A 15,227-nucleotide genomic window follows, 5' to 3' on the forward strand; every position below is an offset into this window, starting at 1 on the left:
AATGTACACTTGTTTTTTAGATATTTTTGGGTGAAGAATCCAGAAACCCCATTTTTTTGCTATCCAGTTTTTACGATACAGGGTACCCTCCATTTTTGTAAAATAACATACAAATGTTACATACAATGAAAAAATAATGAAATAATAACTTGAATGTACTGTTTATTTAAATTTCTTTTGTTCATACAAAGGATTTATTGTTACTCTATGACATTTTTGTTACAGTAAAACATTTGAAAATTAATCAGGTAAGCGGTTATGGTAAAAATGTATGCTTACAGGTTTTCCTGGAGTGTTCAGTGTTAGGACAATCCAGCCAGATGCTCCAACAATTGTCAGTACATCCCATCTACCCTGATACCGTCCTTCCATGACCTTCAAATCTTGATCGAATCGTTCACCTTGCTCATCACTGACTGCACCAAGGTTTTCCAGAAAGATGGCTATGCAGAAAATGCACCTTGATCCTCATATTACAAGCAAGTTTTTTTGTAGATCTCCAAGAGTTTCTGGACAATTTGTGTGTAATTATTTGCTCGTGTGTTTCTAAAAAAGTCCTTGACAATGGCTTTGAACGATAACCAAGCATTCTTTCTGACTTCTGACATTGTCCTGATGAAATGTTCATCCTTGATGAGCTGCCGAGTCTGTTGACCATTAAACACACCGGCCTTTATTTTTTCAAATACAATAAATGTGCTGACGTTCACCCTATGACTGGGAATGGTGAAATTGCCACTGATATAACAAAATAAATTGGGGTTGTTGAAGCATTTATGAAGAGAAACAGCAGAGCCAGTCATGATCTGAAAGAAAGGAAATACGTGTGTAAGTAGAAAAATAATTTTTGCTTATTCACTACGTAGAGCAGCGCACAACCTCTGACCACACTGTCTTGTGTGTAGATAAATAACCTATACAAATCCACGCTACAGTAATCGCATTTTTTTTTTCATTTTTTTATTGCCATAATCAGCAGTATAGGATCACATAAACAAACATTATAATTCCCCAAAACAGGGAAAAGTTTACATGGAGCTTAATGAAATAACTGCCTTTAGTTTCAGATTGAAAGTTTATATCATTTTATCATTCCTGAACAGGCAATCTACAATTATTTAGCAAGTTTCAATAAGAGTTTAACAAGCTCAGAGAGATTAATGGACTGTGCTTTGCAAATTCTTAATAAAACATTGCAAATACCTACTTAAGCTTGTCAAATGTCAACTGAAGGTGTTGGCAGTAATGAAAGTGATAGCCAATAATGAAAAATCTAGTGTACTTATCCTTTAGGCCTAGTTTATACAGGCTCTACCTTGTGCACTCTGTTCTGAGATTCCGTACAGAAGGTACATCCTGAAATAATTTAAAGCAGTTGTTTCCCCAAAGTTAAAAAAACAAAACAAAAAACGAAGGTTCCAATTTACTGTATGTGAGACAGTTTGGGGGGCAAGACTATGGGCAGGTGGGTATTATTGGGCAGTTGGAGCGCAAGATACCTCTCTGTGTCCATGTGTTATTGGTCAAGTAGTAAACCCTCTTTTCAACATTGGAATCCATGGAAGTAGTAGTACGTAGTAATAAAGTAGGAGGTAGTAGTAAAAGTGTCCCAAGATTTATAATCCATGAGAGTAATCAAAGCCCCCCAGTAGAAGTAGCCAACCCCCCTTCCTTCCAGCATTGGTATCTGTGAGAATAGTAAAAGCCTCCTCAGGAATGGTATCAGTGGGATTAGTCAAAGCGCCAGTATTGGCATCAGTGGGAATAGAAACAGCCCCCCCAGCAATGGCATCACAGGGATTAGTCAAAGCCTCGTCTCTCCCTTCCCCAAGCATTGATGTAGGCAGTAACTGGTAAAAGTTTTCCCCAGTATGTGTGTCAGTGGAAGTAGTCAAAGCCCTCCAAATGTCCGTAGGAGTAGTAACCATATCTCATAATGTATATGTATCTCATAATTTGAGAACCACTGATGCCATGCCCAGTTTTACTTTGCTAAATTAAAACAATAAACACATTTCCTCAACCCTACAGCACAAAGGCTAATTATACTGTAGCTTGAGGATAAGAACTAGGAGCCATAATAAACTTTCTTAAAATACCACAGGAACTTTATAAAAGGACGACACTACATTTACATTTACATGACATGTAACATGTATTCTGTGCATTTATTGAGATATAACTATATGCTTTCAGGAGTATACTTCATAGACCAGAAGACAACAAAAACAAGACGTTCATTGTCAGGGTTTACTTACACTTAAGAGAAATAAACTAGGTCACTTCCTTGCCTTCAACCTGTAATTGGACAGTAATAGATAAGCAGCAGGTCAATGATGTCATCTTTGTTTTCTGTATGTTCCTTGTCAACATGTGAATGTAGCATACCTGATTGGCCTTAAACAGTGCGCCTCCAAAGAAGAAGACGTTAATATCAAGTCAAGTACAGGTAGTTATTAGTTAGAATCAATTATAAAATAAATCTAATAAATCTATAACTTTAAATCTAAAACTGCAATATTTACAGCAAGCACACCCGTAAAGATCTACATTCAACACTCCCAGACTAGTCCCAAGGGGGATTTTTGGGGGCTCAAAAAATCAGCTCTAGGTTTTGCAATTGCTTGCTGTACATGATGTACTAGTGTTAGTATGAAATGCCTCTATGAACTGGCGCTTAGAGTATTGGGGACAAACCTTAGCATTTACAATATATGATTTCACTCTTTACCCCTTTTTAACAGTACATTTTATTTCAATTTCATGACTTGATCTATCATATCCAGGTCTACATGATACATACAGACCAGGGTTTGGAAGGGGATATAATTTTGCTTTACTTTTAATGTGAACATTTTTCAGTTTTTTGGTCATAATGTAGCTCTATTCCTAGCAAGGAGCTACAGGTACCTGTATATAAATATGAATGCATAACAGAGGGGTCATTGACAGTTTACAGTTTCTTCCTATATTCTCCCACAGAAGCTTCTTCAAGTTGTAGGCTGAACAGGTCCTATAAACCGTTCTTTCATGTGTTCAGCAGGTCAACAGAGGAGTATTCATTCCTGCCGAGGCAAAAAAGACAGCACGCATAAAATGTGAGCATGGAAAGGAGAACAAGGAAGCACCTTATGTGTCAGCCAAGTGAAGCATTAAACACATCCGTAAGCAAGGAGAGCTTGTATACAGCATTCCCACTCAGAGTAAGCCAGAGTTAGTAAAACCTTGCTCCTGATTTGGGAAGAACGCTTATACAGTAGATAGCAAGATGAGGCGAGTAGGATTCACCATTTTACTTGTAATCACCATATTGCTCTTGGGTCATATCAACGGACAGACATCTAAAGCAAAAAACAAGAAGGACCGCCGCTCCAAGGATAAAGGTGAGACCTGTGATTTTGGGTTATGTTAGTCTGACTTGATGAAATTCTAATGTGTTGCTCAGAACTTCAGTAAGGATCAACAAAATAAATAAGGGGCAGCCAGGTAATCCATACTCATAACAGCATCATGAGGGTACAACACAAGGAGTTACCTATGGCCATTGCAGATCACAAAACTAGTCCAGGCATTAAATGAAATAATGTGTTGCAAAATGCATTAAATGAAATAATGTGTTGCAAAATGCATTTGGATAAATTGAATATATGTCTAGCTTGGCAACCTCTATCAGAATGATAGGAGGTACCATTAAAAGGGTTGCTATTCCTATGCTATGGGGCCATCCACACATATCTTTGGGTAAACAGCACTAGTAAAGTAATACTCTGATTTAGGAAAAAATATTATTCCTATGCATATTACACACCAAACATGTTGACATCTGATTTAGGTCTTTTTTTCAATTAATAGTTTATTATTAGATTATTTAAATGTATAATATATATATATATATAGAAGTATATTTTTGACTAAACTGAAAAGTTAGAATGAATATGGCTGAAAATCTTATTTTATTACCATTTGTTTTTTAATTGGCTGTTCTGTATCAGCAAACAAGACAAAGGATGTATAATTTTACTGTTTTTTTCTAAACTATGGTGAGTTTTCAACGTACCCTACTCCTCCTAGCCCACTACAAGTTTCTTGTTGAATTCAGCCACATATGTCTAGAATAGCCTTTACCCCAAAGGAACAACTAAAACAATTTTTAAGTCTCAGAAACCCTGCAAAAACCAATCCTTTGGGAGTCAGTGGTGAAAATGCTTCTACATTGGTGGTCATAGGAATGAATGTCCCTCCTTACAATAGTGGTCGGAATGCCACCCCTACAGACAACATTGGAACATTGGTGTCCTGCAGCTGACTGTGCCAAGTGACATTAGCTCTGGAACTAGGAAGTATCATCAAAGAGGGAGTCAATCAACCACAGAACCTTGGTTGAGAATGGCTTGTCTAGAAGGACAGAAAAAGGGACCAATTTGTACTTTTTGTGGCTTACCCTTCCTATTGCCCTTGGCACTAACCATCAAATACCTACCTGGTAAATACAGCCCTAACTAATAACATCATTCTAACCTCACTGCTCTTTTATTTTGGCTTTAACTAAAAGGGTGTGCAAAGAACTATTAACTTGGCAGTTCACTGTTAGGCAATGGTACCATCTGATTGTGTGTCCTTTTTTTTCAGTCTGTGAGCATTTTTGGCAGTTTACTGTAAAACAAATTAGTGAGCATAGGAAGCTGTGTTAAGGTGCTGTTCTAAAAAGCTTTCTATGAATTTGTTTTGCCCAAAATGCCGGTCGCTACTGTTTTTTCAGGGTGGCTACTCTTGTTTCCTCCAACCTCCTGTAGTATTCCGCAGCATGAAATGTGTGGGGTTGCTGGGCTTTATGCAACATAGTGATGATGTCATTGATATATTTAAAAGATCATATCCGGTTTCGCAAAAAGGCATTTTTTGCAAACAAACAACTTAAATTTGCAGCTACTAAGGGATATATTTAATGACATTTTTTGTTTCTGGATTTTAGCTTTATACATTTACAAAAGTAAAAAATAAGCTTTTTCTTTACATATGCTTAAAGTAAAATGGCAATTGTGTGCCAATAGGACTGCCACAATGGCAATTGTGTGCCAATATCTATATTAATTATTACCATTTTATTTTTACCCCACCCATTCATCACCGGTAAATCACAGTAGGTATAGTATTCATTTTAAATACAGCTTCCCAGCAATACAGCATTGGAATTTTTGGTCAATGTACACGCTTCTCTATGCAGTAATATATTCAGTGATATATTTAGTTTACAAATTCTGTTGAACACATTTATCTGATAAGTCTTTTACAAGTACAGTCTAATAAAATTGCTAATTCTCCCAAGTAAGTCCCTGCAAGCACACTGGGTCTGTTTCAGTGTTTACCCAGCTCAGACAGGAAATGTGCTGCAGATTCCCTGGAAAAAAGGCATGAAAAGAATATTTGGAGTAGAATATGTGAAAAGAAGATCAGTGCGTCCTAAATACAGAACACTGTGCTCTGGTAAACAGGAGGAAGGATAATATTTAAAGAGCTCTTAAGAACACGGTGACATCTGACAGCATAAATAAAGCCTCGATTTTTGAAGTTTCAGTTGCAAAAAAGTGGTGGCAAGTAACATTATAAAATACTATTATAAATAACAGTGGCAAGTAACATTAAATACTAAAACAAGCTTGGTATTTCTGCTTGTTATATACAGTGTCAATTGGAGTCTTTTCCAGGTGTATGAAAACCTAAAATGTATTTTTTTAGTATGTTTGGGATCATGTCCCACTATATACAATTGTGAACAAGGGGCTTAGTGTTGTCAGCTTGCAACAAAAAGTTCTATCACTAGAAGGAAAATTCAGGTAAGAAAAATTTGCAACAAATGCAAAAAAAGCAACTTGCAATAAAAATGTATACAGTAGGGTAGGAAGCCAAAAGTCCCAGGAATAGGTTCACATACTTTTAATAAAGGGGGAAAAGAAAAAATAATATTTTGTAATGCTGGTTTGCGGTAAAATGTTTGCTTTACTATTTATCATAACGTGCTAATAATGTCACTTGTGTGATGCATTGAATTGCCACTTATGTACAGTATACAAGCACAATGCTGGCTTTGAAGAACACTACAACTCATACCCCATGTGCTATAGTTGGCAGGTTTAAAAAAGTCCAAGACCCCTTTTTTGTATCTTGCATGGGGTTGGCCGTCTTTTTAAATAATGCAGCTACCTCTTCATAGAGCCTAATAATGCAGAAAATATTGCATGTTACAGAATGGCTGGTGCTGCAACAGAATGACAAAGTGTGTATGGGCCATTAAAGTTTGGATCCTGACAAATACATTTTCTTACTTTTTGGATAGTCTGAATGGTTCGTATAGTGTCTGTGTTCTGTTAAGATTTCCTTTTACTTCTTGTTTTATTAACTAGATGACAATATTGGGACTTTCTTGCCATAATCTGAAAAGGAGGCCCATCCAAAACTCAGCATAAAATGCAAAATGATTTTACAATCTTGTTTAATGCCAACCTACTGTGGTGTAACTAACCCTCTGAGATGGAGTATTCTGATGATCATATTTGCTCCATCTCTAATAATTGCTATGAATGTACCCCAATATTTATACCCACACTGGTACGATAAATGCCTTGGGTTAAGATGTTCATACCTGTGTGGGTATAAATATTGGCGTATTTTCCTTAAAATAATTAAAAATAGCCAAGTGGCTTGGATAAGCTACCAAATGTCTTCAGCATTCTGAGAACAGGTTCAGTTAAAATTACCTATTAGTTAAAGTTTTTGTTTTTTGTTAATGATCTTTACTAATCTCATCTGTTTTGTATTATAAGAAAAGGATGGAGACCTGAAGACACAGATTGACAATTTGTGGCGGGAGGTGAACTCATTAAAGGAAATGCAAGCTTTACAAACAGGTAATTATATTATTTCAGTCCTTGTAAGTTTTAAATGAGTGGTTATCTCTAATGATGGTTTAATGTTACATATTACATTAATAATACATTTTTTAATGATTGGTTATATGTCACATCAACCAGTACTCACCAGGCACTAATCCCCAAATCTAACTTTGCACACCCCGCCTATATTAAGCCTCTGCTCAGCCCTGGGAGGTTAGTTGTGCCGGCCCAGCACACAGTTGTCCCCAGGACTGGCAGGGGACCAAGAGCCCACAATGCAGTATTGGGGACATAATGGGAAGTCAGACAGCACAGGGGCAGTTGCCAGGTGTTCCTCAGATACACAGTACAGACGGATCCAGCAGAGGCAAGTCCAGAAACAGAGCCAAGGGTCATACACAGGTATCAGTCTGCCAAAGAAGGTATCCAAGTGTTGAAACAAGCGGAGATAGGGTCACAAGCAAAGGTCCGCACCAGCGCATTAGAAAAACTAACCCTACAAAAGGCTTCTGGAGACTGGGAGCTGAGAATATTTAAAGGACCAGTAGCCAATGGTAGAGCAAGATCATAGCCAGGAAATATTGGCTACAGCACTCATTCGCTACAGCACATACTCTAAAATCCCATTCAGTGTCACATAGTCTCATTGCAGGGGGTGAAAGAACATTCACTAAAGGGAAGCCGGGGGTGCCCCAGACTGCAGAGGAGAGGACTGACAGCTGTTTAAACCCCCTAGCGGTAATCCCAAGTGTGACCCGGGGTGGATTTTCCATGCAAAAAGCGGTAACCCTGAGTCACACTCGGGGTCGCTAAAAAGATTAAAAAAACACTTACCTTGTTCTGTTGTTGTCCCCGGCGTCCTGCTGGTCCCCACAGGTCTTCGGGACACATCTTCTCCCTCCGATCTCCAGCCGGCGAATGCAGAGACGATCTCCAAGGTTTCCCGTCGGGAAATTCAAATAATTTTGTATTGGATTTAATACAAAATAGCTGTATTGAGTTCAATACAAAGACATTTTAAAATATTATATAGATATTATATCCTGAGTCACACTCGGGGTCGCTAAAAAGATTAAAAAAACACTTACCTTGTTCTGTTGTTGTCCCCGGCGTCCTGCTGGTCCCCACAGGTCTTCAGGACACATCTTCTCCCTCCGATCTCCAGCCGGCGAATGAAGAGACGATCTCCAAGGTTTCCCGTCGGGAAATTCAAATAATTTTGTATTGGATTTAATACAAAATAGCTGTATTGAGTTCAATACAAAGAAATTTTAAAATATTATATAGATATTATATATAATTATATATATATATATATATATATATATATATGCTACTGTACAGTTATATTACAAGTATCACAATTTTTTTTTATTTTAACAGTTTTTTGTGTTTTTTTATTTAAAGTTTATAATAAAATTATAGGCATACAATGTAAAATAAATTTCTATGCAAAAAAATGTAACTTTTTGCGTGGAAATACAGACAGAATAGAATGCTTGGGGGGTTAATCTCCTATGCTGCTGTAAGCGATGTTGCTGTGGGGAATAGATAGGGTGATCTGAACTGTGGTGGTTTACAGTGCAGGATTACCGGCCATATCCCCTAACAGAAGCATCAAATCAATTAGAAGACCATGAGATATAGACCATTAACAGTATAGGCTTACTATGGCCAGCCCTCCCAAATCTCCATACTAGATACTCCATACTGCAATATAAGTGCCCCACTGACCAATAGGTAAGTTCAGGAAAAAGGGAAGTTGTGGAAAGACTTGATTTTTTATAAATAATTTGAGATGTTTCTATAAATTATAGTGACTACCGCTGACAGTTTACTGATCTATAAAACGATTTTTGCTAAAGTTAGCCTATGGCTATGCTCATTTTGTGTTGTGTATGTTGTAATTTTTAAATAGGAAAAGGAATAGGAACACACGTTCAATGAACAGAACTGGAAGCAAAAATGAGAATACATGTTACCGCTGCAAAATGCCAGGTTCAGTTTTTTAGAAAAGTTGTTTATCCCTCGGGAGGTTTATTCCATCGGGTCCCGCGTCGTCCCGGTATCCGTCATCTGCCCGGCTTTTTCTTCTTCCATGTTCTTCTTCTCACACCCTGCAGGCGCAAGATCGAGTGACGTAGATGGGGAAAAACTTGCTGATCTCACTGCGCATGTGTGAGATCAGCAATTTTTTTCCCAATTGATGAAAGGAGCAGCCAAGAGCTGATGAGTGACGTAGGTATCCCGGGAGGCTCCGCACTTCCATTTATTCTTGATCGCCTAAGTGATCAAGAATTAAGAGGGCGATGTGCAGCCTTTTTTTTTTGTTAAAAAAAAGGGTGTTGCATTAGAAAAACAAACAGAATTTTTACTTTACATAAAAGGGTTGTCTACCTTCTACCTATGTAAAGTGAAAATTCTGAGTTTAGGTACGCCTAAAATAAATTTGGGTCCTGCACCCTCTAGTGGAGGCAAGAAGACTCACCTTAGCAAGTGACAATGGAAGCTCTGCTGAGAAGGCAAATATCTCCATGTCAATTTCCCAGACATTAAAAGAATACTTGGTGTGTTGACTTTCAATTTGTTGTTTGCATGAAATCCCACTAATTGAGTTCCTCAGTAAGTGGCGCAGACTATTCCAAGAAAGTTTCTGCATCAATAGCGCACTTCTTAATTATTTACTTGGTTTCCTTGTTTTTTGAAAGTCCACATGGGTCCCTGTTATTATTGTTTGCAATGTATCAAACAACAGCTGAATATTGAGTTTAAAGTTGTCCCTATTCTTGTTTCTCCATAATGTCTTTCTTTCTTTTCTAATTTCTTAGAGGTAAAACAAAAAGTGAAACATGAAAACTTACAATTCTATAACTCCAAAATTATAAATTGTAAGCTGGCAAGACTTTTTTGCAGGAGGGACAGGCAAGGATCCCTTCTGCTTTAAATCATGTTTACCTGGCTGTTCACAATATTTTTAAGTACACTAAGTTGCACATGGGTAGCTCAGTGTAGAATGCTGGAATATGCCAGGTAACCTAGCATACCCTCGGGCTCTCGACAATAAATAAACTAGGTCATTCAAGATAGCCGAGGATTCGACTGTGAGAAGACCCAGTGAGAATGGTAGTGGCCATGATGGAGTGAAGACAGGTGAGTGTAAAAATTACGATCAGGTGATTAATTTTATGTTTTTGCAGAATGAACATTACCTGTCCGTTATGCAATTTAGGATGTACCTGGTCACAAATTTTTATTTTAAAAGGTTTAGTTCTGCTAAGACTCACACATGCATAACGCATAGCAATGCCGTTTATTTTGAGTGGCATGACAGTGCACTTAACCACACTGTGGGTTGCTGTGTGTTGTATTCCCACTATAGTGCAGTTTCCTGTGCACTGGGGGGGCCAGGACTAAAAAACTGGAGAAGCTGACTTAAAATAACACACTTTACCACTCAACATATTAACACACCATATAGGTAAGAAACCGGGTTAAACTCTCTTCGGGGCAGGGTCCTCTCCTCCTCCTGTGTCACTGTCTGTATCTGTCCCTCATTTGCAACCCCTATTTATTTTCTGCAATGTGTAATATCTTGGCGCTATATAAATCCTGTTAATTAATTATTTTTTTTTATTAATTATTATTTAATAATAATAAAAATAATAATAGAAAACGAAGCCTTTACCTAAAGGACTGTAAGAAGGAGCCATTGTCAGAGCATGCTTTTTGCCTGACTGCCTCTGATTTAAATGCATTTGGAGTTAATGACCTTGATCAAGAATGTAGCAAGTAAACGAGAGTGTCAGAACTGCTGATCTGTGTATTTGTGCAAGGGCAGTAAATTGTAATGAAAATACCCCCTGGATTTACATATTAGCCAGGCAATTAGCATTTCTAGAAGGAGATCTTAGCACTGGCAGCCTCTATATTTTTTCAGGGCAGCTTCCGTGTATTACTTATGTCATAAAACTGGTGAATGGTGATTATCTTCCTACTTGGTGTAAACAGAAGCATTTCTGTCAGACTACCCAGTGAAACATATTAATTTCACTCTGATGCACAGCCTTGAAGCCAAAAATAGCATTTCTGAAGCCTTATTTAAAAATAAAAGGATTATGAGCTGTCTGCGGACTTTTACCAAGACTTGATCTCAGCGGTGGCAGCTCATGGTTTATTTTTAAACTGTGCTTCGTTTAATTACCTGTAATCCTTCCTTATATTAAAGTCCAGCCCCAGCCAAAACATTTTCATTAAACAGCAATTTGTCTCATCGTTCCCCACATCTTCAAGACAAAATAATAAATCAAACTGACAATTTTTTATCCAAGCTCCACATCAGCTAAAATGTAAATAAGATTCACAGTGGGAATGCCTTAAAGCAGAAAGAAACCATCAACATTAAAAAAAATATGACTAGGCAGATCTTTTATTGCAGAAGGGACAGGTGATGGCTAATCTGTGATAAACTGCCCTTACCTACTTGCCTGATCTTAATATTTATTGCACTCACCTATCCCCAATTCGGCACAGGCACTGCCATCTTAACCTAATTTTATTCCTGGAGTCAGGACTTTGTCCATCATGATTATCTAGGCCGAGCTGATGTGAATGCATTCACTCTGGGGCTGCTAGGATACCTGGCACATCCTGTAATCCTACATAGAGCTGTCCATATGCAGCCCAGTGTATTTCACAAGATTTCAAACAGGTAGGTAAGTATGTTTTATTGATAAAGAGACATCATCTATCCCTTCTGCAATAAAAATCCTGCTTGTTCCTATCTTTCAATTGTGTGACTATAGTTCTCCTTCAACAAGTCAAAAAGTTTAGGAAGTATGGTAACAGTAGTTTCTGGCTTCCTTCATCTGCTTTTGTATTCTCATTGACTTGCATGCGAATAAAATGAGTTCTGCCATTAAAAATGTCCTTCTTGAGAAATTCTTAATTCTTAATAAGAAACAAAATCTTCTCTGTTACCTCTTCGATCTAAAAATGCTTGTTGGTTATCATGATGATCTATTGACTTCAATACCTTTTGAATGATTTACCTGATACAAGGTATCTGCTTAGGAAAGTCAGAGTGAACGTTTAAGAACTTTTAAGTAAGTAAATCATGATGCAGGTTAGCAACTCTGAAAATACTAAAAACATGACGGCTGGTCAACTAGCATTTCGAGAAAAGGTCAAAAGAAGAAGAAGAGTTAAAACCTGTTTTATTGAAAGAGTAATTTATTTTGAGAAGTAGCACTAAGGTTCAACAAAACAAAATGAAAAAGTCAAAAACTCGAGGCTCGGAAAAACGTACATAAGAGTTTTGAGTTACAATGGTTACAGTAAACAATTACTGATGTTAGGCTTAGAGGTCTCCAAGCTTCAATATATGGCCAAAGTATGTGGACAACCCAATTACTGGGTTCGGGTTCTAGTGAAGGGGACTGGTAATGCTATAGCAGGCAGGACATTTTAGAAATTTTAGCCTTTTGGTAACAGTTTGGGGACAGCTCTTTTCTGTTGTACCTTGAGTGTCCTCCTGTGCTCAAAACCAGATCCAAATGGTTTGATGAGTCTGGAGGATCTTGAGTGGGATGCACAGTGACATACCTGAAAACAACCCTACTAAACACTTTTGGGATGAATTGAAACATCAACTGTGAGCCAGATCTCCTCATCTAACATCACAACCGGACCTGACAAATGCTCATTTGGGTGACAAGACATAAAGCCTCTCAAGCACACTCCAAAGTTTTGTGGAAAGCCTTCCCCAGTGGGTGGATTTACTCTAAAGCTGTAATAAGGTGTTACTGGACAGGTATCTAATAAAAAAAAATACTTCTCACTGTTCTAAATTTTGGCTTTTCCATAACCGCCTAAAAAATTCCCTAGTGGAGACATAAACAGCAATAAAAATCTCAAAAAGGTTCTAACCCTTCCCTATTATATCCAAAATCTGTGAGAAAGCTTTGGTTTTAGATAGCCTGAGGGTTTATTTAGAGCTTTGTGTTTTGATAATACAATCATTACTGCAATGCGTGATAGTACATGTAACATGTTGCTGCATTGTGGTGCTGTTTATTTCTAATTGCACTTGAATGCACCAATGCAATGCTTCTGTGATGTAATGGTCTGCAATGCACCTACATTGTAGAACATCACAATACATGGCATTTGAAAAAAAATGGTCTTTAGCTTCCTTAGCATGCATTGTCAGCCCATTCATCTTTATTGGGATGCTTAAAACAATGCAAATTAAAGCACATGCATTAGTGCACTGCATACATCCAAATAGGCCCTAAAACCTGCACTGTATATGTATGCATGTAAAATGTTTTTTCCCCCAGGTGAATTGTGCTTGGACATTTTTTTGTAGGGAACATAGACTAGGACTGATTATTTAAAATTATTTCTACAGATGTAATTTTAAAATCAACACTCAAATCTTAGTTTAGCGAGCATAGAGCTTCTCCAGCACTTGTTTATTTAATCTGATTAAAAAAGGCATCAAGAGTAATTGTATCAGATAAATTGCTGCTGGGGTCTCTACACTCAGCATCAATGATATGATTGCTGTGCTGTCAAGTCTTATTTAAAAACTCATGAACTAACAACAGTATTTTATGAACAAAATGCAATATTATTTTATAAGTGCCTTTCACATGTATAAATGATAAAAATTGTCTTTATTTTCAGTCTGCCTGAGGGGTACCAAGATCCATAAAAAATGCTACCTAGCCTTTGAAGAAACCAAACACTTCCATGAGGCCAATGAGGACTGTATAGCCAAAGGGGGAACCTTAGCAACACCTAGAGATGCTGATGAGAACAGCGCCCTTCGTGACTATGGAAAAAAGAGCCTCCCAGGGGCTGGAGATTTCTGGCTGGGTATCAATGACATGGTCAATGAGGGCAAATTTGTAGACGTTAATGGAATTGCTATAAATTATTTTAATTGGGAGCGCCCACCTAATGGAGGCAAGCGTAAAAACTGTGCTCTTTTCAACCAGGCGTCCCAAGGAAAATGGGTCGATGAAGTGTGCCGTAGCTTAAAAAAATACATTTGTGAATTTATTATTCCATAGAGGACATATTTAGTTAGCTATAGTCAGGACATGAACACAAAAATATTTTTATGTTGTGTTTGTTTTGTGGTCTATTTTTATTGGAGTTTATTGTTAATAAGCACAAAGGAACCCTTTGTACCCTTGTAAAGAATACAATTTCATGTTCAGTCTTTCCATGTTTAAGACTGCAGCTTGCTACAGCTTTTATTATTCTGCATTTCATTTTTTTTTTGTACAAGTTTTAAAATTGGTTTGCAAAAGTATCATTAGAATTTTAATCCAGTTTTTGTTTGGTTTGTATTGTGACAAATAAAAAGTATTATTTAAGGGCAATAAACTGAAATGGTATAACATTGGAATAAAAATAAAATATATTTAAGAAAAAAAAACATATAGATCTGTCTTTCTTTAAATTCTCAAAAATCAATCTTTTGCATGATGTCATGGGTGACCTTACAGCATGACAAAATTAAGTGTACTAAGTAGGTGCTGAGGCAGGTCAAAGAGCCCTGGCAGGCAGCATGCTTCACTGATTCCAAAAGATGCCTCTCTGGGTCCGCTATACATAGAATTTATTAGAATTTCAAGAGGATTTCAAGAGAAAATCCAAATAATTTACTTGCAGTAGTTGCACATTTAATTACTTTGTAATGCATAAAAAACTTTATAAATTGTTGTTACTTTATACGTCCCTAAAATTTTAAGTATAAGTGAAGTTTTAAGAGAGAACTGGATCACACAAACTGAATCCAAAGCTACCATATATAATCAAATATAATAAGTGTGTAATAATGCCTTAAATAGCAAGAATTTGTTATATACTTTACAGGAAGACACAGCGCCATCTAGTACTGTGACTGGAATATAAACCAAGATTCTTGTTATACATTCTTGATATAAATCTCAATTTTTACTCTATTATATACAGTATATGTTACAGTACACTTTAACTGGGCACTAATGTGATTCAGAAATAAACAGCAACATTTATAGTCACATGGGTAATTCAGTCACTTTATGGCAGATGTCAGTAGTCCAAAACCAGGATGGTAAACTTGTAACTTAGTCTACTCTAGATATAGCCAGAAGTAAAGTTTGTAAAATAAGATTATATGTGGGTGACTGGTTATGCTGAAGACTACAGTTATAATTATCATCTATCACAGGGCGGCCAGGAAATTAATATCACTGCCATTGCTGGGTAAAAGTAGGATCACAGTAGCCCCAGCAGATTTACCTTTAAAGACGTGTTTTTTTTTAGGTAATAATGTAGCTATGA

The 15,227-nt window shown here is 37.1% G+C and overlaps 1 protein-coding gene across 1 annotated transcript; it reads left to right on the forward strand.

Annotated features, from left to right (window-relative positions):
* Positions 1–3,175: 3,175 nt before the first annotated feature.
* On the forward strand, positions 3,176–14,270 carry CLEC3A (C-type lectin domain family 3 member A). The gene is made up of 3 exons (XM_072422760.1): positions 3,176–3,383; positions 6,822–6,905; positions 13,578–14,270. The coding sequence occupies exons 1-3, from the start codon at positions 3,269–3,271 to the stop codon at positions 13,964–13,966; spliced, it is 588 nt and encodes a 195-aa protein (XP_072278861.1). The 5' UTR covers positions 3,176–3,268; the 3' UTR covers positions 13,967–14,270.
* Positions 14,271–15,227: the final 957 nt, after the last annotated feature.

The sequence above is a fragment of the Pyxicephalus adspersus genome, chromosome 9, assembly GCF_032062135.1.
Source record: "Pyxicephalus adspersus chromosome 9, UCB_Pads_2.0, whole genome shotgun sequence".
Lineage (NCBI taxonomy): Eukaryota > Metazoa > Chordata > Amphibia > Anura > Pyxicephalidae > Pyxicephalus > Pyxicephalus adspersus.

What these genes read in the sequence shown, in the direction of transcription:
- CLEC3A (XM_072422760.1), top strand. Translation starts at nt 3,269, where the DNA reads ATGAGGCGAGTAGGATTCACCATTTTACTTGTAATCACCATATTGCTC. An exon ending in CCGCCGCTCCAAGGATAAAG is followed by an intron (nt 3,384 to 6,821) that starts GTGAGACCTGTG and finishes TTGTATTATAAG; the next exon opens with AAAAGGATGGAGACCTGAAG. An exon ending in AATGCAAGCTTTACAAACAG is followed by an intron (nt 6,906 to 13,577) that starts GTAATTATATTA and finishes CTTTATTTTCAG; the next exon opens with TCTGCCTGAGGGGTACCAAG.